The sequence below is a fragment of the Leptodactylus fuscus genome, chromosome 5, assembly GCF_031893055.1.
Source record: "Leptodactylus fuscus isolate aLepFus1 chromosome 5, aLepFus1.hap2, whole genome shotgun sequence".
Lineage (NCBI taxonomy): Eukaryota > Metazoa > Chordata > Amphibia > Anura > Leptodactylidae > Leptodactylus > Leptodactylus fuscus.
The window spans coordinates 142,409,029-142,433,637 of record NC_134269.1 but is presented as its reverse complement, the minus strand read 5'-3'; the positions used below and the strand labels follow the sequence as shown (position 1 = coordinate 142,433,637).

The 24,609-nt window shown below is 37.7% G+C and overlaps 1 protein-coding gene across 9 annotated transcripts in view; it reads right to left on the bottom strand.

The window, feature by feature from the left end:
* Positions 1–157: 157 nt before the first annotated feature.
* Positions 158–24,609, bottom strand: part of KCNC2 (potassium voltage-gated channel subfamily C member 2) — a 206,675-nt gene continuing 182,223 nt past the window's right edge. Inside the window, exons 4-6 of one of the 9 annotated variants that reach the window (XM_075274356.1) lie at positions 22,854–23,009; positions 2,727–2,820; positions 158–1,119 (exon numbers count right to left, since the gene is read on the bottom strand). In XM_075274356.1, the coding sequence (XP_075130457.1) occupies positions 2,759–2,820; positions 22,854–23,009 (218 nt within the window). In that variant the 3' untranslated portion in view covers positions 158–1,119; positions 2,727–2,758. Of the gene's footprint in view, positions 3,621–3,921; positions 4,172–9,191; positions 10,205–22,853; positions 23,010–24,609 lie in introns of those variants that run through there. The other 8 variants (XR_012716113.1, XM_075274350.1, XM_075274352.1 and 5 more) reach the window with 8 other exon arrangements.

Sequence of the window (24,609 nt, the reverse complement as noted above, 5' to 3'; positions counted from 1 at the left end):
ATTAGATTTAAGCCCTGTTACTTTCTGATTTGACCATATGGATGTAATCTTCAGCATACACTTCTTAAAATGTCATTTGAACAAAAATGAAAGAACTAGAATTATTCTTTAAATAAAGGAAAAATATTTTATTTTATTAACTGAAATGTACATTATCATGGACAGAGTAACAAGTAACAATTCACGTTTTTATAGCACAGCACAGATAAAAAGATATCTCTTTCCTTGGCAAAAAAATAAAATGAATATTCTTATACAACAAATATTTATGCTGCTGGATCCTGTAGTGATGACAAAGCAATGGAGTTAAGCACACACTATCAATATGTTCTTGCCACCATGATTTTATCGGTAATACTTACATTTTATTTCATAGAATGGATGGTAAGAATTGCCAGCTAACTAACATGGTCATTTTCAATGGCAAAATAATTCTGGCATGTTTAACATGAAATATTCTAGGAAAAGGGAAGATAGTACAATACACTTATCTGATGGGTTATGAGTTACAGTCCATGAGGACTAAGTGGTTCTGTCCCAGTATACGACATCAGAACATACCGTGGCAGCTTGGCCCTGTAGCGTGTAATGGAACATTGCCACTTAGTGAACTGGATCCTACTGTACTATATATCGTCTGGAATACAAACAGCAATAAATGAGGATAGACCTGTGGAAACAGATCCTGATAAGTTAATGTACACCTTTTATGTGCATTTCTATACAATCTACAGCACAAACTAGAGTACTGCAGGGATTGTGAGGTAATCCAAAATGTATGGAGATTTTACATATACACATTAATCAATAGGAACCGTACAATCTGACATGTACTCATATTGATGAAAATAGCGTATATTCCATGCTCACATTTATTTACAGCTATTTGCCAGCACAGACCTTTCAGGGTGTTGGCATGTGAAACATTTCAGTCTGTGATTGTTGCACTTTGCAGATCAAGCTGGACATCAGATATTATTCACTACCTTGAACCATGAGAGGCTTACATCTAGGGCCCATTCACCAGCAGGAGTTTCTTTCCAGTATAGTCCTTGTTATGGCTAAATTCCACTGTCCCCTTTTCAGCAGTCACAAATCCATGATAAATTCCGTATAACACTGTAGTCAATAACAGCAGCACCAAATATTGTATTAATTCCCTTGGTTAAAATACTATACTAATGTTTTACTGTCATAATATATCATTTCTATATTTTAAAATATGATCATTATTGACTTCTAGATAAACTTTTGCAGCTCATGCTATTGATTCTGGTATATAACATTACAATTTATATATTTTTTTCATAAAATACACTGCGTTTGTCAGATTGATCAATTGTAGAGCACCTCACTAACTGAGAAGCCTTTCCTACATCATTCTCTTCTTATCACCAGCCCAAAACATCATAACTTTTAATAAAACAGGTAAGCTAAACACTGATGTCAGATGTCACAAGGCTTGTAAATCAGATAGTTGTGTGTCCTTCAGGACTGCTGAGCAGTTGAGTATTTTTAAGGACATGAATTGTTATCCATTGTTCCCCATTTGTCAAAGATTCCCTTCAATCATGTTCACCTAAACTGTATATACTATATCTACCTATCTTACATTAACCTATATAATCAATTTTCCCCGTACTATAGGTTTATCTGCTGCACAGCAGTGTACTGTACATAAGAGTGTCTAAAGGTTGTGAGTTGGACCTGATTTCAAGGGCCATAACGGAGCATGAAACGGGTTACCTGCCATTTACTGACACAATAGACGAGTTGTGAGAATGACTTCAGTGTTTAGTATATTTCATGGAAAAAACAATTCTTTTGTTTATCTAAAAATCGGAATTCACAATGAGTTAAACTAGTTGACTTCCATCAGTAAAACCAGTCTGCTTATTTCAAGAAACCATGTCACTCTTGCCCATGGTCTGTATCTGGTACTAGAGTTCATTCTCGCGAGGTTAGGGCTAAGCTGTAATACCAGACACAACCGATGAACATTGTTTCTGAGGTTAAAAAAGCAGGTTTGTTTTACTAATCCTGTACAACCCCTCTAAGAATAGGAAACCAATCACTCATAAGCTGTTGAGGGCCCAATTTATTTTGCTACAAAGTGCCTACTAACTGACTGATAATGCTGGTAGATATGGTTCAACAACAGCTAGAGTAATAAAGTTGGCCCATTCTAACATATTATAATTGAACATTATATTATCTTAAAAAATAGATGACTTGCTGCAGTAAGTGGCAATGGTTAATGGTTTTTAGATCAGGTCAAAATAGGTAATTTACTTTCTAGAAAATTCAATTCAATAGAACATCAACCATACTTAAAGCACATAAAACACAGCAAAACGCAAAAGAAAAGAATGCAGCCTTGAACTAGTTGTGTACAGGCACAGTTTGAGTGTTGGAAGAGAGGTGGATGGAACAACTTAACAACTGGTTAGACAAACCAACATGAACATATACGACAAACAAATTTCAAAAGAAATATTTGATAAAACGTTGACTTAAAAAAAATGCCAAATTTGCTTCTAGATGTTTAAGGCTGGTCAAAAAAAAAATATCCTCAATAAATATACAGCCCTCATCATTTAACTGAAACATGCAGTACATAAGCTTCTCTCTCTAGTTCTTCGAATTTTGCATGTGGAAACTTTGAAGAACCCTTATGTTAGAAGAAGACCTGCTAGCTTAAAATTGCAAGCCTGGATGGCAGTTACCTTTTTCACATGTATTGTGCCTTCCCAAGCCATTATGAAAGAGATCTGGCCTCTGCTTGCGTGTAACCAGTAATGACAACCTCTTTGCAGTTATCTGTGTGCAAACAACCAGAGACATTTCGGTACTCTATTACACAGTATTAACACAAATAAAAGTCATCTAAAAATACCAATGGAAATAAGAAGAGAAAAACAAAATCCTACTGGCAGGACAACTGATTAGCAAATGATACGATGCCAAGCTGATGTTGGGAGCCATTTTGTAGCTCCTGTAATCTGCAACATTGCATTGATATGATGTGTAGACGAGATGGTCCATGCAAATGGTCTGATCTGTTACACTGCGAGCTCTAAAGACAGGATCCCAGACATCTTCAGAATGGATCAGAAACTCACAAGAAATGAACGTTCAATGAAGTGTTGGTTATCATTTGGAAGCACATTGGTATAGCTGTATGTCCCTGAAAATATATGTGATTATTAAATATACTGGCCGATCCATCCACACTCTATCCTTTTTATTGCCAGAAAAGAAATGAGAAGGTCGGTAGATATGCGAAAACTCCACAGGATAAATTACGAGCATCATATTGAAATGTTTGCTGACAAAATGGTGTTTCCTAGCATATCCAGTTGAGATTATGCAATGGTTATGTTGTCTGGCCAGAGTCTAGAGTTAATGCTACATTTAATTGTTTCCATTATGTGGTCAATAGTACTTGAGAGTATTCTATTTGTCAGATTGGTGTAGTCTGATTTATAAGATAGATGGGATAGGAGACCGAGAACGTCTGAGAGGACAAGGTGAACTGTAGGGTGATGTTACTGGAGACAGTCTCAAGGCATTGCCAGTCAAGCCAGCTATGTTGTTTAAACTTCTGGATTTTTCATATCCTTTTACGAAATATTGCACAGACATCAGTTGAATTCAACCAGAAAAAGACAGAGACAAACAGTAAGATGAAATGCAATCAATTATGAGTCCATCAAAAAGGTTTATGTCAACAGTAATGAAGAGCTGAGACAATTTATAGGTCAATCGAACCCCACATACAGAATTACGTTTTATAAAAAAAATATATATGTAAATTAATAAATAAAACAGAACATTTTATTACTTAAAAATGTCATGCAGGGTCTAGATTTGATCTACAATTGTATTAGCTAACACAGTATGACATGTTAAACTGTATGGTCAAAATGCATAATAAAAATACACAAAGCAACATGTGAAATGATAAGTTCAGTCTTGGATTGTCCTTGAGAAATAATTAGAAAGCAAGGACTTAGGTGCAGATGGAAACAAATTAACAAACCTTCCATTCATAAGTTATTCAGTTCAAACTCTGTCAAGCTAATGCAGGCAACCATGCATTTAAGGGGAGTATTATAATGAATTTACCATTCTCTAGGGCCAGTATTTCATTAATTCAACAGCATTTCATCTATAAACAATTTAAATAAATGTTTAGTAAAAAAAAAAAAAAAATACCAAGGTCAATATTAACATTCATGCATTTTTTCTGGAAATCCTGTATTTTATGAATTAGGAAAAGTAGGTAGAAATTTGTAACATGAAAAAATCAGGAACCACATAGAAAAATGTTAAGATTTTCAGAATATCCCTTATTGTAAAGTCCTCTATTTTTAGCTTTTATGCTATTATTCTACTACATCTCACAAATAGATGTATCACTATTGGCATATACAGTAACCTTTCCAGAAATGCCTCTTTGCATGGTTCTTATTTATGTAGAACATGGTTATCTCATCCACGTTGCTCTCAGAAATCCAAACACTGAATTGAAAGAACAGAGTAGGTGAACTGGGAATTGTTATAAAGTTTATACAGTAATTCTTTCTATGTAATGTCTACAATGAAAATTGTCACTATGAATATATAGTAATGTGCAGAGCATCATGATTTCTGAACATTTTTATAATGCAATTGTAATTTATGTAAATTATACCCAAAGGTTTCTAGTTTCATTTAAACCAAAGTGAAAAAATGTTTTGGTGAAATCTAAATTATATTATTGTGTGATATACAGATGTGCCCCATTTGGAAAAAAAAAATGCTTTTTCTAAATGAGGATCCACCAGTGGTCTAGTGGGAATGTCATATTACCTGGTGCCAATTTAACCGACATGGTAGTTTATCCTCCAGATTAGGCACCTCTCTTCTCAGATCACGGAGGGAGATTGTACAATTATATTGTCATTGTGCCCCAGTACTAGGGCGAAGAAGAGGAACCTCAAAGAGGGAATCGGTTGAAACTACTGGGCGGCCAAAGCCTATTGTCCAATAATATAAACAGGAGAACAGTGGTTTAAATATGCCCAATATAATAGTGTGTGTTATAAAAATTGCATTTTGTTTTATACTGTAAAATTGTAGGAAACCACAGTGAATAAAACTTAAAACAGACCCATTACATAACTCTAAATAACTCTTGGTAACATGATGAAAAAATATACACTTTATACATTCAGTAGTCAGTCAGTCACAGCTTCCTATTGTTACAATATTGCATAACAATCTATCCTTGTAATGTTAAATAAGTGATCAAGTGGGTTACCATTTAAAGGAACACTTTAGCAAAACGTAAATAAGTGTCCTGACCTTATATAACAGGACTAAAGGTGACAATGCATAACACATTTATTCTCTTTTTGGTGCTCTTTGAATGTCTATGTCTTGCCATGTCTCCTATGTCATGAGACAGGCCAAACACAATGCATATATTTAACAGGAGCGTACCTATCAGTATTACATTGCCATCATACATCTTCAATACTGCTGTTTCAATGCTAATATAGTTACAGCTTAAAAGCTTTTGTCAAAAAGAAAACTTAGTGTCTGGTTTTAAGAGTAAAGCTCCACCATTCATAAAATTGACAGTATAGTCATAAATGTAAAACTTACTGAATCTGACCACTGTTTGCTCATTAATACCAGGATAGTGAATCTACATCACTCTCCTTACAATGCAAGATACGTAAAAAGGAAGCACTTAACAATGGTTTAAGAGTCAGTAGTCTGGCCAAAGCTGAACATGCTTTTATGGATTATTTCTAAGAAGGTTAACAGTGGGAAAATCTCTTAAAATAATATGCATTCTTCTCACACCAGTCTGTTTCCATATATGTGTATTTATGTTCAGTAAAAACTCATGATTGGCTATTGACAGTCCAGAATTGAGTCTTCTCAAAAAAAAAAAAAAAATTCGAATAGTATGTAAGGAAATAGAACATGCAGACAAATCCTTGAGCCTGGATCCTGGAGCCTGGATCGTATATGCCGCGTTATTTTGCGGCCGTGATTTTGCAGCCACAAAATCACAACCACAAAATAACGCTGCGTATACGATCCAGGTTCCCATTGATATCAATGGGAGCTTTTACGGTGCGCAAAGTCTCACACGCCGTATACATGCCACATCACACGGCATGTTACTCCGTGTGAATGCACCCTAAGAGGAAAATGCATCATGGACAAATCCTTTCTAGGTTAGGGCTGGCCTTTACAAAAAGTTGGTCTTTTGAAAAAGTTTCATTCATGAAGCTCTCTGGAAAGCAAATATTCTGTAACCTACTAGAAAAGTACATGATCCAAATAGTCCTCAGCTGTATCCTGCAAGAGATAGATATGTTTTATGTGTCCTCCTATGTTTCCTCCTGGCATTTGGCATAATCAGTTGAAATACATTATTACAAAATCTCTTTATGCATTAACGGAAGCCCTGGAAAACCTTGGGGTTCTCAGAATTATAACTTATCACCTAGCCATAGGTAGGTGATATATGTCTTACTGCAGGGGTCCCATTGATGTGACCTTTGCTCAAAATGAAAACAAGATTCCTGTGTCCCCCGTTTGACTGGAGTGCTGGATGGGCTTTATTCATTCTCAGTGGTACTGATGGAGATAACCACTAACTTAATCAGTTCCATAGACTTTAACCACAACTACATTCAAAAGCAAGACAAAGAGACATCCATTGTCGTTCTCAGTGAGACCATAAGGTAGGGCTTGGCGATTATGGCCCATATCAAAATTAGTCCAATATTTTAATTTAAAGGGATTCTACCATTAAAGCTAATTTTTTTTCTAGTTCACATGTCAGAATATCCTTAATAAAGGCTATTCGTCTACTACCTTTAGAAGTTGTCTCCATCCCGCCGTTCGGTTATAAACCCTGGTTTTTGTCGGCATGCAAATGAGTTCTCTCACAGCACTGGGGGTGAGTCTTAGCGAGACTTCAGTGACAGTGACATGGCATGCCTGCTCACTCAGCTATGCCTGCTGCCTCATGGCAGAGCCAACTGAGCAGGCGTCGTGGTGTGACCCCAGCCGGAAGAAGACGAGTGAAGAAGCGGTGACTGAAGAAGATGGAGGCGTCGCTGGAGAGATTTCTCTCGCAGCATTGGGGACACCCCCAGTGCTGTTTGAGCACTCAGGCCCGCCCCAATTGCTGCAAGAGAACTCATTTGTATACCGACAGAAACCGGGTTTTTAACCGAAAGGCGGGATGGAGACGATTTCTAAAGGTAGGAGATGAATAGCCTTTCTTAACCCCTTAAGGACACAGCCCAAAAGTATGTTAAGGACCAGGCCTATTTTTTCAAAATTGACATGTGTCACTTTAAATGGCAATAACTTTGAGACGCTTTAACTTAAACAAGTGATTTTGAGAATGTTTTCTCGTAACACATTATACTTCATGGTAGTGGTAAACACTAATCAATATTTTTGTATTTATTTATTAAAAAAATAGGAAATTTGATGGAAATTTGGAAAAAAATTGCAATTTTCAAAATGTGAAATTCTCTGCTTTTCATGCAGATAGTTATACCACCCAAATATAGTAATAAATATTATCTCCCATATCTCTGCTTTATATCGGCATCATCTTTTGATTGTATTTTAATTTATTTTGGATGTTACAAGGCTTACAAGTGTAACAGCGATTTTCCAGATTTACAAGAAATGTAACTATGTTTGTTTTTTTGTTTGTTTTACACACTTTATTTTTAAAAAAAATAAAAATAAACTTTTTTACATTTGTGCTGTAAGCACACTAGAACCAGCGATCAGAGAGGATCACTGGTTCTATACTAACTATAGACTTGCAATACACGTGTATTGCAGTCTATAGAGGAAGCTAGCTATGCAGATGCATAGACTAGCTTCCTCTCGCCCTGGCATCCAGGGGGTTAACCCTCCCCCCATCGGAGCTCACTCCGATGGAGGGAGGGATTAAGGAGCTGCGTGTATCTGTAAATTACAGCTCACACAGACTCCTGATGCTGCCGGCAGACTGCTTTATAGCCCGGCCAAACCCCTAGGGTGCCATGATCACTATGGATCATGGCACCTTAAGGGTTAAACAGGGGGGGGTTGGTGCAATCACCGTCCCTGCTGCTACAGGGGAAGCCTGGCTGTCAGATACAGCCGGCCTCCCATGGAGATCGCACGGGCTCTGCTTCTGAGCCCGTGCGATCTCCATCACATACAGGTACGTGGGAATGCGGGAACTAACCACATTCCCTGACGTACATTGTACGTGATTTAGCGTTAAGGGGTTAAGGCTATTCCGATGTTCGAACTAAAAAAATAAATGAGTTTTAATGGTAGAATCCCTTTAATTAAGATTAACAAATGATTATTTTATGACATTCCCCTTTCATATGCCACACCCTCTATGTATATGCCATGTTTTGATTTTTTTACAGTTAGTGACAGTGTAAGACATTATAGAAGGGATACAAAATAATTTAGATAAACGATGCGAGCAAGTTCACAATGATTAATCGAGCTGACATTCAATTTTGGTTATTTTTCGATTAATTGTCCAGTTTCACCCTCAAGTATCCAACACTTTATACTTATCTTGTGAATAGATAATAAGCTATGATTCCATGAAAACCCTTTTGAGAAAATTTACTTAATAAAAAATAGGCCAGTCTTTGTATAGCAACTAAGTCATACCATTGCTCTAGTCTGTGAGCCTAAAAATCTAAATATCTAGATTCTGATGCTCTACGTCTAGACTGTGGCTTGTAGAACAGGAAGACCCTGAAATACTGTTTTCAGCATTTTCACATGGTCAAGACCCTATAGATTGGTAAGTAAGACACAATCATGTCTACGACACTTAATTTTCTGGTAGTGTCACCGGCACATCTGTTAATGGTACTACCTTTTGCAGTAATTAATATAGTGTAGCAAAAATGCACTGGGAGCACAGAAGGGCCTAATTTTCCTAAAAACTGTCATGCCCTTGAGTTCTCTGGTCACCAAATGCTTTGAGTAACTTGACTGAGAGATGGGCCTCATAGTGTGCAAGTTTGGTTTCCATATAGGAATATTTTGTGGTTCACCAGTCAAATCACTAGAGTAGATTTTGGATGAGAAGGAAAAGAAATCCATTCCCTTTCGGATTATTCAATTCCCCAGTGTAACAGCAGCATAACCAACCCATGCCCCAAGAGCAGCAGCACCAACAGGATAATATGATGGCAATGAAAGGGTTGCTTGGAAATCTGAAACTGATAGAGAATGATAAGGATATGTGAAGTCTTTTTCACCACTCTTTGTCCACTAAATGATAATGCCACACATGTTCGAGTAATAAGGTGCTACAATAGGTTTGCCCATGTGGGGACACATTTGCTGATGTTTGCATACCCATGTAAATGACTACATCCTTTGGTTATAAGAAAAAGAATGCTACAATCAATATGGACACGGGTACCACTTCTCACAGTCATCCTCTTGCTTCTTTTTGAACATCATGGAAACTTATGATAACCCTGGTGGTTTTACAAGTTATATGTGATCAAGATTTCTCTCTTATTGTGAAGATGGGCATTATTCATCCTCTTAAAGGGTCCCCAAGTCCTAAATAGTAATTTGCCATACTTCACATGCCTTCAATGTTCCTGATTTTGATCTACATGAGAAGGTAGCACTTGTTGCATTTCCCTTCATCTTATTTGTGCCAATTTCACTTCTGCCTTGCAACATTTGCTGCAGCAGTTATCAGAAGTCTTCTTCAACTCATCAGTGTTGTTAATTCTGGAAAAGATTATTGTCATGATGTTACAGGTGTTCACTAAGAGCCTCTTCGTCTATTAACATTTGCCTTGCTGTTCCTCTTATCACCTCCTCCTAAACTCCTGCCTGATTGACTTAGATAAAATGGATGATGCCTAAGATAATCTTAGGTGAAGACTACTGAGAAAAGATGCAGAGCTGGTCAGGTCAGTGCTTCAATATTACTGCCTTCAAGAGTTAATCCCAAATCAGCCTTTGAGTCCGCTGTACCTGAAGCCTACTTCTGAGTAACGCAACCATGGAAAAAATGTAGCCCACTCTCAATTGTGTCCGTATCCAGATGACTTCTGTTCTTGTTCCCTGCCCCAACGTTTTTCTCTTTAAAAGAACTGATAAAGCTGTTTTGTGGAAGAAGAAGTGCCTAGGCATGGAAACAATATCCGTAAAATTCAGTTTTATTCCATCACTTATGACATTAAAAACGCCAGAGCCCACACACAACACATGAACTAGTACATGTTTCAGAAATACTCATTACCCTGCGTCTAAGAGGGTATTCACACTATCGTTGGTGTCTGACTGCAGTGTCCATTCAAGATTTTAGCAACAGACACTGTGTCCGTTACAATTTCTATTCATTTCAGTGGGATTGTATCTGTTGTCCTTTAGTGTCCGTTTGTGTCTTTTAGTGTCCGTTTGCAACCATGTCCGTTTTTTTCAAGCGGACAAAAAAATCCTACATGCAGGACTTTTCTGTCCGTTTGAAAAAACGGACATCAAGTGTCCATTTTTTTTTTTAACACTGAGGTCTATGGACAACGGACAGTAACTGATAGCCATCAGTTACTGTCCGTTTGTGTTCGTTATGCTAGGTGTCCTTTTTTTGTTTGTTTTTTTTAAACGGACACATTCGGTGTGGACACCAACGATAATGTGAACCCTACCTAACTGTGAACCTGTAGCAATATTTACATTCCGAGTTAAAAGAATAGCTCAAGAAAAGTGAAGTTACAAGTAAGGAATGTTACTCTATGTTATTCTAGATTATACATTTGCTGACTATATAGCAAATGCTGTTGAAGAATGGAGCTTTACTTTAAAATATCATCCATATTATTACTACAATGTCCTCCACTATATCAGTATCTTTAGGCTGTATTGTAGGGAAGTACATCTTGAAACAAATATGCTTTATAAATTGGAGTTCCCAAAATCTAGAGTGGGCGACCGGGTTCATTTACAGACCAAAAATGTCTCTTAATGATCAGTGAATTCCAAAATTTTTAGCCTATTCTTCCAACATATCGTAGCCTGTAACTTTTTGTGAAGGACCTGTAGTTTGTATCAAACTTTGTAAATACAGTATTTGCATTTGTCTGGAAAAACATATTGTAATATAGCCTACAGCTGAATTCCCAGTTCTGCTGGTTTCTATTTTGAATCCAGTTGACAAGCAGGCTGCCAACAACTTTTAACAGCTAAGCTGATGATTTCCTATGTCACAGCGCCTCGTGTAAAGATTACTATTCCGAGATCGTAAATCAACAGAGAAAGTTGTGTTTTAACATTGCAGGCAGAGAATGGGCGATTTCAGCTCTGAAGTGTCTGTAGTGTAATGTTGACATGGAGTGTTAGTTTTTTGTCATGTTTACAAGCTTTATCCTCTGTTGTACACTGTACAGTATGTTAGCCTTTACTTAGACTATTTTTATATATACTGTATATATGTATGTAGATAGAGAAATAGATTTTATTTGCTTGTTTCTTTTGTTTTTTTGTTTTTTTAGGATCAGATGACAATCTAATATGTATGAGGTTCCTCAAATGTCAGGCTGACACTCCCAAAATGCTGTAAGCAGGGAATTAGGTTACTGTTACACATTTCATACTTATGAGGGAGGAAGATATAGATGTTTGATGCATATGGCTGGCCTTTATGTTCATGCAACATTCTCCAGCAATTTTTGCAAGAGACCAATTACATTTTATCATTTGCTTTTCTAAATAACAAGCAAGTCAGGTCTACTAAGTACTATTTTATTAATCCAATTCCAATGGTTGTCCAGGGAGGTAAACTTTACCTCTTCAATTAGTCTCATCATTCTACTGTAGAATCAGAGTATCTGGCCTGCCTGACCCAGGATGACATTAACAAAACCAACCCCCTGACCCCCAGGTCACTCCATCTCCTCCCTCCTCTAATGATCTCATAGGTGATTACTTGTGGTGGTGGCGGCTGACTAATTATAGCAAAGCCAGCCCTCATGGCATTACCTAATACCCATGAAATCAGGAGAGGAGGGAGGGGGCAGAGTTACCCAAGGTCGGGGACTGGTTCTGATTACAAGACCTGGGGTTGGAATCAAGCTGGGACCCCGAGATCCAGTATAAAGAAAGCACCCAAAAAAGGGAGGTAAGTTTAACTCCTTAGACAACTCCTTCAAGTCCAGAAGACAAGGTAATACTCATGATTAGAGATGAGCGAGTAGTGTTTGATCAAGTAGGTGTTCGATCGAATACTACGGTATTCAAAATACTCGTACTCAATCGAACACTACTAGCTGTTCGAAGTTTAAGGTTCGATGCAGAACCAGTGTTGATTGGCAGAATGCTATAGATTCTGCCAATCAACGCTGGTTCTTCTCTTACCTTTAGAAGTCTTCTCTGTGCAGCGTTCCCGCGATGTCTTCCGGCTGGAATTCACTCTGCCTAGGCATCCGGCCTAGGCAGAGCCGACTGCGCATGCGCAGGCATGCCCTCGCATGCACAGTTGGCTCTGCTCAGGCGTCGGGTCGGGCAGAGCCAACCGCACATGCGCAGTCGGCTCTGCCTAGGCCCCGATGCCTAGGCAGAGTGAATTCCAGCCGGAAGACGCTGCAGGGGCTTCAAGGGGAATCCAGCCCGATCATCACTCGTGGACTTGGTAAGTATAATTTTATCGAATTTTGCGTACACCTGAAACGAGCATTTCCCCCCATAGACGATAATGGGGTTCGAAATCCGTTCGAACAGCCCAACAGTGTGCAAATCGGATTTCGAACCTCGGACATTTTAGTGTTCGCTCATCTCTACGCATGATCTATCATACCTCAAGTGTTACTAAAGAATTTTTACAGCGACTATTGTTCCAAATAAAAGAAAGGTTGACAGACACTGGTGGACTTACATCAGTGGACAGCCACATGAATATAGTTCCCAGTCTTTATTTACTGGAGCTCATCAGCTCACCATGATGTTTGGGATCCCCACTTCTGGTCAACATCCATACCAAAATTGAAAATCTTGCTAGATTCACTTTTTTCTCCTGATTCTGCTCCTAAACTCAGTATGATATTAAAATAAGCACAAAAAAGATAATGCTATTTCTACACCAGAGATAGGACTGTGCAACATTCCATCACTTCTGGTAAAGCTGCCTGTCCATCTGTACTTTACCTATAATTTGGAGGCCTTTCACCCTGCGCAGATACTTATATAAAGGTTAATATTACAATAGATTCCAGAAGAGGACAATAGTTTCTATATAAAAAGTAAAGGTCCTTAATGCTAAATGAACAATTTATAGGGATCCCATCACCATGAAAAAGTAGTCTACTCTATTCTAGTCTTAACAGTGATTGAGATCTATTTCTGTATCCGCAAATATGGGAGACTGCCATTCACTTTTAGAACTGCCCATTGGGTTCAATCACTTCTTCTAAGCAGAGAAAGAACAGAGAAATAGATAAATGATAAGTTAAATTGAATTGTTTGCCACAAAACTATTTATCAATCTGCTCAGCTCTTTCTGCTCTATAACATGATGGCTGCAGATTACACAGCATTTTCATAGTGGCATGTTCCCTTTAAGTCTCCATGTTTATACAGCCATTTACAGCCATTGTACTTTACAGAATACCACAAAGTGCAGTTTTCTCATCTATTTGATATGCAAGCAACTGTGAACTGTCTATATACTTATATTATGACAAGTAATGCCAAATAAAACTCTTAGGCCCCATGAACATGACCGAGGCGGATTCTTATGCCCTGTTCCTGCTCGAGCCCCCACTATGCACAATTGTGTGCACAAGGCTTTACTTCAATTATTAGCACTGACATATTTCTTAATTATAAATAGGTAGAAACCAAATTATAGTGAAACGTCTTTGAGATGGCCATCCAAAACTATTCTGTGGTAACGGGGTGGTCATTTCATAGAAGATGGTCATTATACATAGCATATGATACATCTGAAATTTTGTCACAGAAAATCTGGTGTAGATAAAAGGATGGTCTTAAAAGAGGTGGATTTTTTTTAGAGAGGTTTCAGTGTATTTTATATAGAAACAAGTCTCATGAAACAAAATTTATATTGAAAATTGATAATTCACTGTTTACCTTCTGGTTTCAAACAACTCAGTCTGAAAGAAGAAAGTAGCAAAGATCTGAGCACAGTCAGGTAACATGAGCAGAATATGATGATAGTAAATAAACACATAAACTCAATTTTTTACATTTTTTTTTAACTTTGTCTAATTAGATTAGACATTTAGTCATTTCTCTTCCTTAAAGGGGTATTCCCATCTACATAATTATTATTTAATTTGTAGATGATTAAAAGTTAAACATTTTTGCAAATGTAAGTAATTAAAAATTCTGCAGAGTTTTAAAGATTTTCTCTAACTTTCTTAGTGGTGTCAGTGACCACCAATGCAGAAACTTTCTAAGGTCAGAAAATCAGCCATGATGTCCTTATTGTGGTCGGGATATCTCCTCATACACGTAGTGTCCCTGCCTGATAACCCAGCTACAATAAGAAGATCATAGTTGGGTTCCTGACAAGTCCCAGTCCATAGAAAGTTTCTGCATTAGTGGTCGAATCCATGGCAACCGATCAAGATAAAAGACTGTCACCACTAAGATGGCTAGAGGAAATCTTTAAAACTCTGCAGAATTTTTAATTACTTATATTTGCAAAAATGTTTAACTTTTAATTATCTACAAATATAGATATGATTATGTACATGAGAATACCCCTTTAAATAACATGGCAGATTAAAAAAAAAAACTACTGTGCCCTGTGCATATTGCTCATATATAGGAAAAATAGCTCAAAGAAGAATGTAAGTGGTTTTGTATGTGGATACCATCAAGACTAGTAATTTCCTTTGTGGATTCATGGGAAACTGTTTTCTTTTGCATTAAGTTTCATAAATAGTTTATAAGCAGCAATTGTGGATCCTTTTCTCTTGTGTGCTAGCTGCAATGTATTCCAGAGGTCTGATGTTCTCCATTTTTATTATTTTATTTTCATACAATGTAAATAGGTCTCATTAAGCTAATGAATAATCTGCAGTATAATGGGGGGAACCGAATAGTGAAACTTCATAAACCCAGGAAAAATTCAATAACCTCAAAATTACAGAAATATACCTATGTAAGTTTAGTAGGTCAGTACTATAGGACATTAAATTTTAATTATGATTTTCATCCAACAAACAAAATAAAAATCACACAATCCAAGATAGTTGGAAATTAAAAAGGATGGCCTGTGAATTAAAATATATGGTTGGAAACAGCAACAGTATTGCCCATAGGTTTAATCTCAAATTGCAGCTCAACCTCATGAAAGTGAAAGCTGCAGTACCTGATACAGCCCATGGACAAAAGTGGTGCTGTTTCTGCTAATAATAATAATAATAATAATAATAATAATAAAATTAAAAAGCAGCAATGTTTTTCTTATCTTTGATTTTTCCTTTGTTGTATTGATGGAAAAACTGTTCCTCTAAGACCATCTTTTAAAAGGTAGATCACTATTGATCAATGCTATTCTTCAGGAAGCTTAGTGACACAATCTGGGATTTACAGGGTTTGCCAGGTTTACCAGGATACATAATCGATGACCTATCCTAGGTATAAACCATGAAAGATTGACAGGGGTCCAACACCAGGTCCCTGGCCAATCAGTTGTTTGAAGAAGTTGCAGCATTCCTTTGAGTGATGCAGTCTCTGCTTTACTTACCAAGCACAGCTCCATACATTTGTACAGTTGCTTTGCTTGTTATCACAGCTCAGCTCATTCATTTGATTGGGACTGAACTATGATCAGGCAATATGACTTAGTAAAATGGTGTTATATGGCCTCTGAAGAGGAAGCAGTGCTCAGGGAATGCCACTACCACCTCAAACAGCAGATCTGCATAGATTCCAGGCGTCAACTCTCCACGGATGTTCAAGTGGTGACTTATCCTAAGGAGAGGACATCAGTTTAAAGCCCTGGAAAATCCCTTTAGGCTAAGGCACATTACAGAAACACAGCATTTTTTTTTTTTTTTTGGGGAGGGGGGGAGATTTTGGTGTGGTTTTTGACACAAATTGAGGAGTGCATTTAACATAAGTGAAACATCTGAGAACTTCCTTAATATTTTTCATTTCTTTCAAGTCACTCCTAATTTTGTCTCAAAAGACTACAGCAAAATCTGCAACAAAAAATGTGGTGTTTCCGCAAGGTGAAGCGGTGGCCTTAAAGCCACAGCACTATGCCACCATTTTCCAGTGCACAGAGTCTTATAGGGTGTGTATTCTCAGCATAGCATCCTTCCTGATGTATGTCTATGGCCTCTTATCCAGCCAGTACCCTGCTTCACACCAGTAAAGTGCAATATTCCTGAAACAGCTCATGTCGCTAAGCTTCCTGAAGGCCAGGCACTGATCAATAGGGAATAGTTTTCCTTTCTGTATCAAGAACTTGTTTGCTTCTTCTTTTCCCAGAATTCTTAGCAGAGCATGCAATGCCTATAAGACTCTACACAACTGAAAATTCTCCTTTGAGAGGCACAGTGATCCTATTGACCCTATTTTTAAACGGGAAAGATTAATTTAATTGAACCATAATAAATAATTTTTATTTTTTTCTATTGAAAATAAACACGTATGCAGGTCAGGTATGCCTATGTACTAATATTTTCTTCTACTTGTTATTCCTATATTCATGTATATTATACAATATGTTTACAGGACAATCAGACATAAAAATAAAATGAGAACATGAGACATCAATGATTAAATGATCAGACTGAGCGACATACATTGCCAAGCAACTTATTAGCAAACATCTTTGGTAGATGAAGGAAATAAACATAGGAGCAAAGCAGTACATTGAACACCATACAGTCATTCATTGTGCATGAATATCTGAAGAGCACATTTATCAAGCGATGGACTGGTCAGCTCTAGTACAATACATTTAGATTTATTTGGGTACATCTGCATTTATGATTGAAATTCCCAGTCAAAGCACTTTTCTCCTAGTTTGCATGTGAATAAACCAGTGATTTACATAAAAATGGGTCTTCTAAAATGAATAACAGCGGCATATTTGGAAATATGGATTGGATTTATAACCAATCTGCTAGTGACAGATTCCCTTTAACACGTTATTTGTAGCAGACAGGGTCTTGATTGAAAGTGACTAACATCTTTGCATTATAACTAATGGTAGTCATTGTCTTGGTGTTGCATCTGAGTCTGGAGTCCAGTATGCTTTAAAAGTATAGATATTAATAATATTTAAGTATCTAGTGCATCATCATGACAAAGCTGAATTTACACTAAGACCCAACATTCTGTCACCTATCTCAAAATACAACATAAAAGGGTTGTCCAGTTTCAGACCAATTATTATTAGAGATGAGCGAGTAGTGTTCGATCGAGTAGGTGTTCAATCGAATACTATGGTATTCGAGATACTCGTACTCGATCGAACACTACTAGCTGTTCGAAGTTTAATGTTCGATGCAGAATCAGAGTTGATTGGCAGAATGCTATACATTCTGCCAATCAACGCTGGTTCTTCTCTTACCTTTCCGAAGTCTTCTCCGCGCTGCGTCCCCGCGTCTTCTTCTGGGTGGAATTCACTCTGCCTAGGCATCCGGCCTAGGCAGTGCCGACTGCGCATGTGCGGGCATGCACGCGCATGCACAGTCGACTCTGCTCAGGCGTCGGGCCTGGGCAGAGCTGCACGTGCATGTGCAGTCGGCTCTGCCTAGGCTGGATGCCTAGGCAGAGTGAATTCCACCCGGAAGAGGACGCGGGGACCCTGCATCGGGAGAAGACTTCAAGCAGAATCCAGCCCGACCGTCACTCGTGGACTTGGTAAGTATAATTTTATCGAATGTTGCCTACCCCTGAAATTAGCATTTCTCCCCATAAACTATAATGGGGTTCAAAATCCGTTCGAACAGTCGAACAGTGTGCAGCTATTCGAATCGGATTTCGAACCTCGGACACTTTAGTGTTCGCTAATCTCTAATAATTATGTTATTGTTTGTATAATGAAAAGTTATACAATTTTCCAATATACTTTCTGAATCATTTCTTCACGGTTTTCTAGATCTTTGCTTGCTGTTATTCATTCTGCTTACTTCCAGTGGATAAAAATCAGTCCATGCAGAGGCATAGGCAGAGGTTCAGCACGTGGAGCAAGCACATCCAGTAGTCTCCTAACTCAGATGTACCAATACTATCACTATACGGTCACCATAAAGTGATAGTAAGTACATACTCCGCACAGGGCTCTGCAGACAATTTAGGTGAATGCAGTAAAACATTTCATGACTTGTCTCACTAATCAGTGGAATTCCAACATCTGGGACCCCCGCTCATCAGTTCTTTGAAGAGGACCACTGCACTTGTGCAAGCGCTGTGACCCCTTTTCTATTTACATTATATTGCTCATTTCATAGTGGTTATGCAATGTAATTACAGTCTTGTCCTATACACTACTATACAATGAGGCTGTAATTACATGACACTGTCATTATAAAACAGGTAGCATGTGATACAAATTGTGCTGAGGTTACCGTGGCTGCAAATAGTTGTGAGGGGTCCCAAATGTTATAACCCCTCTGATCTCTTACTGATGATCTATCCTGAGTATGGATCATCAATAAAAAATGAGCTGGAAAACCTCTGTAGTAAAGCCCAAGACCTCCTTAATTTAATACTGCCCAATTGCCCACTCATATTGTGCACTATGAGATAAATGCTCCTCTCTTATGCCTCCTTACATACATGATCCTAGTCATATTCATAAAGCCCTTTAATAAACCCCTACATTCATAATACCCTCTTATTTAAGTAATGATTCATTATATTCTTTATGTGCTCTTATATGAATGATCTCTCCCTTAGTCATAATTAGAAATGATCGAGTAGTATTCGATCGAGTAGGTATTTGATAGAATACTACGGTATTCAAAATACTCATACTCATTTGAATACTACTCCTATTCGCAGTAAAGATTCGATTCAGAACCAGCATTGATTGGCCTAATGCTATACATTGTATAGCATTTGGAAGATCAACGCTGGTTCTGCAGCAGGCTCGTCCTTGCTAGTCGGGAGAGTTGGCAGCTTGGGGTTATGCAGGAGCTGACTTTTTCTCATAGGAATGCACTGACCAGCGTTGATTGGTCTAATGCTATACAGTGTACAGCATTCGACCAAAAAACGCTGGTTCTGCCGGAGGCTCATCTGTGAGGAGGCAGAGTCAAAGATCGTACTACAGCAGTCTCCATTGTGGTCTGATCTTAGACTCCACCTCGTCACAGACGAGCCTCCGGTAGAACCAGCGTTGATTGGCTGAATGCTGTACACTTTATAGCTTTCGGCCAATCAACGCTGGTCAATGCATTCCTATGAGAAAAAATCAGCTCCCGCATAAACGTAAGCTGCCAGCCCTCCCAACTAGCAAAGAAGAGCCTGCTGCAGAACCAGTGTTGATTGGTCGAATGCTATACAGTGTATAGAATTCGTCCAATCAATGCTGGTTCTGCAGGACGAGTATGTTCACATTAGCGCTTGCCTCCCATCCGGAAGGAGTCTGCAGGAGGACCCCCCGAACGGAATATCAGCACAACTGCAAGCGCTGTGCAGTTAAAGCGCATGGACCTGTTATAGTCTATGAGGTCCGTGCACTTTAACTGCACTTCGCTCCTCCTAAACACTCTCCTCCTGCTACTCGTGGACTTGGTGACTCTCCTTTAGTCGAATAGTGGTTTCCCCTGAAATGGGCATTTTTTCCCATAGACTGTAATGGGATTTGAAATTTGATCAAGTAGTAGAATATTGAGGCTCTACTCGAAACGAATATCGAATCTCGAATATTTTAGTACTCACTCATCTCTAGTCACTCATAATGCATCCTAATGACTCCTTATATAAATAATGACTCCTTGTATTTCTTAAGTCCCCTACCATAAATAACCTCCTCTTATAGACATAATGCTCCTGATGACCCTTATATTCTCTATGCCTCCTCATATAAATGTAACATACCCTTTAGGCCACATATAATAGAAACTGCCCTAAAAAAAGAAAAAAAAGAAAAAAGAAAGAAAAAGTTATACTCACCTGTCTTTGATTCCTTGGTGCACGGAGGCTGTGTTTATGTATGTTTATCACATGACCATGGACTAATTTTTATCAACTGAAAGTAAGCATAATGAATGCCAGCAAGGACCGATCTAGAAAACCATGAGAAATTGATACAGAAAAAATATTGGAAAATTGCATAAATTTTCAGTATACAAACAATAACATTTGTTTCTTAATATTGGTCTAAAACTGGGCCACCATTTAACTAACTTAGAATTTTTTGTAACCGATACTGAAGTAATGCATTATTTAGATGTAAAAAATGGAAGATCTCATAGTAACTGATAGTCTACTGTAACACTTATGTCAAAGTGGTGAACCAACCGTAGCTCGGTACTTCTATGAGCGCTGATACCAAATCTCAGAGTTGAAATGGTTAATTTTATAAGAAGTGGAGAGTAATAATGCTGAACAAATAAGAAGTTATTTTAGAGAGAAGCTTATCAGATTTAAAGAGTTTGTCCATGAATCGGTGCAATCTGTCAGGAGGCCAGGGGAGTTGACAGATTTCTCCACTTCCTGTACAACCCTTAAAAGGAGTCTCCCAATTTTAATATTTTTCTGCAGTGCCTAGTTTGTTATACAAATAGAAGGTTATTTATTATATTCAGATTGACTTAGCGATAAATAGTTTCTGTGAGATAATGTTAGCCTACAGAACCTAAAATTATTATCTCTGTACGAAAGAACTATTTATATATTTATTTTTTTTTTGTTACTTTGATTCCAGTAATACTATTTTTAATATTTTGTTTTCTTGATTTTAGATGTGATATTGTAACATTTTGAAGATTGCAAATGATGGGTTCACTGAGCATGCCGGAGAAAGTGGTTACAACCTCCAAAACATAACGTGCGACATAATGATGTTCTACTTGGAGTGAATCTCAATGCTGTCCAATATGACAGAGATTGTAATTGCTTGCAGAGCTCCCTGGGTGACTATTGTTATGAGTATAACGGAGATTGGTTGCCTTTTTATTACCTGATAAATAAATGTTATTGAATGTTGGTTCAATGTGTGATTGTATAATCCATGAAGAGTTGAGTCCCTGAAGAGAACAACACTCCACTCCACACTACTTTTAATACAGATCCACTGACCGGCTGACTGTAGTCCGCCATCAGATAAAGGTCTGAGATGAACAGTAGCTAAACATGTCAAGTATTTACCATATTTTTGGATGATAAGACGTATCCTGGAGGACAAATGGAGAAGAGGGGTCAATGTCACTAACTAGTGAGGGTGACACTAACTAGTGAGGGGGCACTAAGGAGATTTATACTGTGTGTTAGGACACTAAAAAGGCTAATACTCTATGGGGGGGCATTACGGAACATTATACTTTGTGGGTCACTACTGTGTCATTATACTGTGACCCTGTGGAAGGACCAGTAACATGGCATTCTACTGGTTTGGGAACACTATGGTGCATTATACTTTATGGGGGCACTAATGTGGCATTACACTATGTCAGAGCACAAACATGACATTATATTATGTTAGAGACACTAAGGCACATTATACTGTTTTGGGGGACTAATATGGCATAATATTGTAGGAGGGGCACTAACAAGACATAGTACTGTGGGAGAGCCAATAACATGGCATTATACTGTGTGGGAGACTAAGGAGCATTATGCTGTGTGAGGGGACTGACTAAGGACCATTACATAGAATAATGCTTTTAAGTGGCACACAATTGACACTAACAGTGATCAGGAGAAAAATACAACTTCCAACCAGTATCCCCTGATATGTTACGACAGTGACAGCACAGATTAGCAGAGATTAGCTATCATCTCTGCGGCTTACACAGCTGTTGGAAGGCTACGGACAGAGGGTGAAAGATAAATGTTTCCCCCAACCGCTGTCATAATGAAGGCCAAAAGATGGGGTCTTGGAAGCTGTCAAATACAGTCTGGTTTGGATTGTGGTCTGCCGGTTGAGCATCACTGGCCTATATAGAAGAAGGTTGTTGAGTGTAAATATGACTTGGGTCTTGGTGTAATTGTGTCGGTATCTTAAAAAGGCTCAGAGGGAAAGTGTTACCATGACAAGTACAGTATTTGCTTTAAGAGAAAATCTCTAGAATGTACATTTGGATGAGAAAACTGCCAAAAAAGAAAGGGAGACTCATAGATGTTAATGCTTCAGTACCCAAAAGTAAATCTATAAGCATGTACCGCTTTATAGCAATATGTACTCACATTTCTGCTAGATTTATTCACATTCTGTTCATTCTGTTTTCTATAAATATTATTTAGTATAAATTTAGGTTTGTTTATGTAGCATATGGATTCTTTTTTCTTTCAATGTTAGTATATAGTTAGCTACACAACTCATAAATTCATCAGATTAGCTGTCTACAATAAGCAATGCTTAGCCACAAATCGCCAACAGCTTGATAAATAGCACACTATATTAAGGACAGAAACCCTTGGAACACCAGCTGAAATCTAATGTTGCATTTCTAGAATTAGAATTTTGCATCTTAATGGAATAACCTCAGTTTCTATGAATATATTCAAGAAGAGAGTTGAGGTCTGCTATAGCTGGAGTACCAACTGTTGTCCACCTCTCCTTTATATAGTAATATTTTTATATATATATATATATATTTTTATAAAATGTAAAAAACCCATACCTTTCCGTATCCCTCCATCAGTATTGCACGAGTAATCACCTGCTGTCAGGAGAAAGCATGTTCCTGCTCTTCTGTTTTTGTCCCTGGTGCTAGAGCGTCTCATTGGGTGCCGTTCTCCGGGTGATAGTGGCTGGTCACTTCCAGAACTATCCTCACCTGGTAATATATAGGAAGGATTTGTACTAAAAAGGAATTACAAATAACTAAATGTACTAATAAAGAGTATTATTAAAATGTTAATAACTGAAAACCATAAATTTATTTTATATGAATATCGAACATAAAACAGTAACAGGTAAAAGTATCTAAGACTCTTGAGACATTTTCCCATTTTCTCTGGCTTCTCTGAGTTAATAATAGTTATAACAGGTAAAAAGTTTAACTTGACCTATAACCATAAAAAAGAGACAGGCAATAGAAATGTACTGAAGACAATAAGATCTTCTCAACCAACCATATGTCATATCATAGTTTTCAATCTAATCTTCCTATGTCCCCCATATATATCATAGACCTATTCATATTTTGGGTAGTCTCTCAAAAAGTAACAATTCTTCTTACAGAGTTCCAGAAAGTTATTTTCTCCTTTTCAAAAGAAAGCTGCAAGATAGTAATAGGTGTTATCTGGTGTTAACCAATATATAAGACAAATATTGCAATATATTTCTTTTTCTGAACACTATTACTGAAAATATATAAATGCTCCTGGATTCTGAGATTTTTTTTCTTGATAAGAATTAATTTCTCAGGGATTGCTTTTATTTCTTCCAAAACTATGTAGACAATATCTAACGTCTACAACAACGCGGCAGCCAAAATTTTAATGAGCATTTTGTACATAAGGAACTCAAAGAACAACAAAGAAATTATTGTTAGTTGTGGAACAGGAAAGTCAGTAGGAGCCATCTAGGCACTCTTATCTCAATACCCACTTGGGTCATTTTCATAGCAAAACTGTTCTTGGTATATCTGTTGAGTGTGAGAGTAAATTGTAGTACCTGGAGATAAAACCTGAAAACCTAGGGGGAGCACACAAATGCCATAGTGATGTTGACGCTTTGTCGTATCCTAATTCAGGATTCTAGAATTGCATGGCAACAGTGTTAACCACTGGGTGACCATGATCCTACAATCACATTGTTATTTGTAAATGTGAGGACACTGGCGTGCCCGACATGACTGGTAAGGCCCAATCACAGGCCACTGCAGTGACCCCAGGGTGCATAACATCTGATGAGGATGCTGAGGGACCTCAAGAAGAATGCCCAGGAGAGATGAAGCAAGGTGGGAATAATGCTTTATTAGGTTACCGTATTTTCCCTGAACCTCCATTTATACCCTGGAATCTGACCCCAGAGTTTAATAGTGATTTGCTGGTATCAAACCTCAAAAGTTTCAGGTTTGGGTCAAAACTGAAACTTTTGGAAAATTCAAGTCATAGAAACATGTAGTAGTAGACTCTGTATATCCATATATATGTGATTCCACATTTGTCAATTGTTATTTCATTGTACAGTATGAAAGTTTAAATTTAGATTCTCATTTAAGTACATATTTCTATTATTATTTCTTGTTGCAAGTGCAATTTGATCCAAAACCTAGTGAGCAGACATATGCAGCTCCATTCTATAATTCTATACCTCGCATTTATATAACTATACCAACTTACAACTTTTTGGAAAATGCATTAATTTCTTAATATTCGGATTAATGTTAAAGGGATTGTGCAGGATTACAAAACATGGTTGATTTCTTC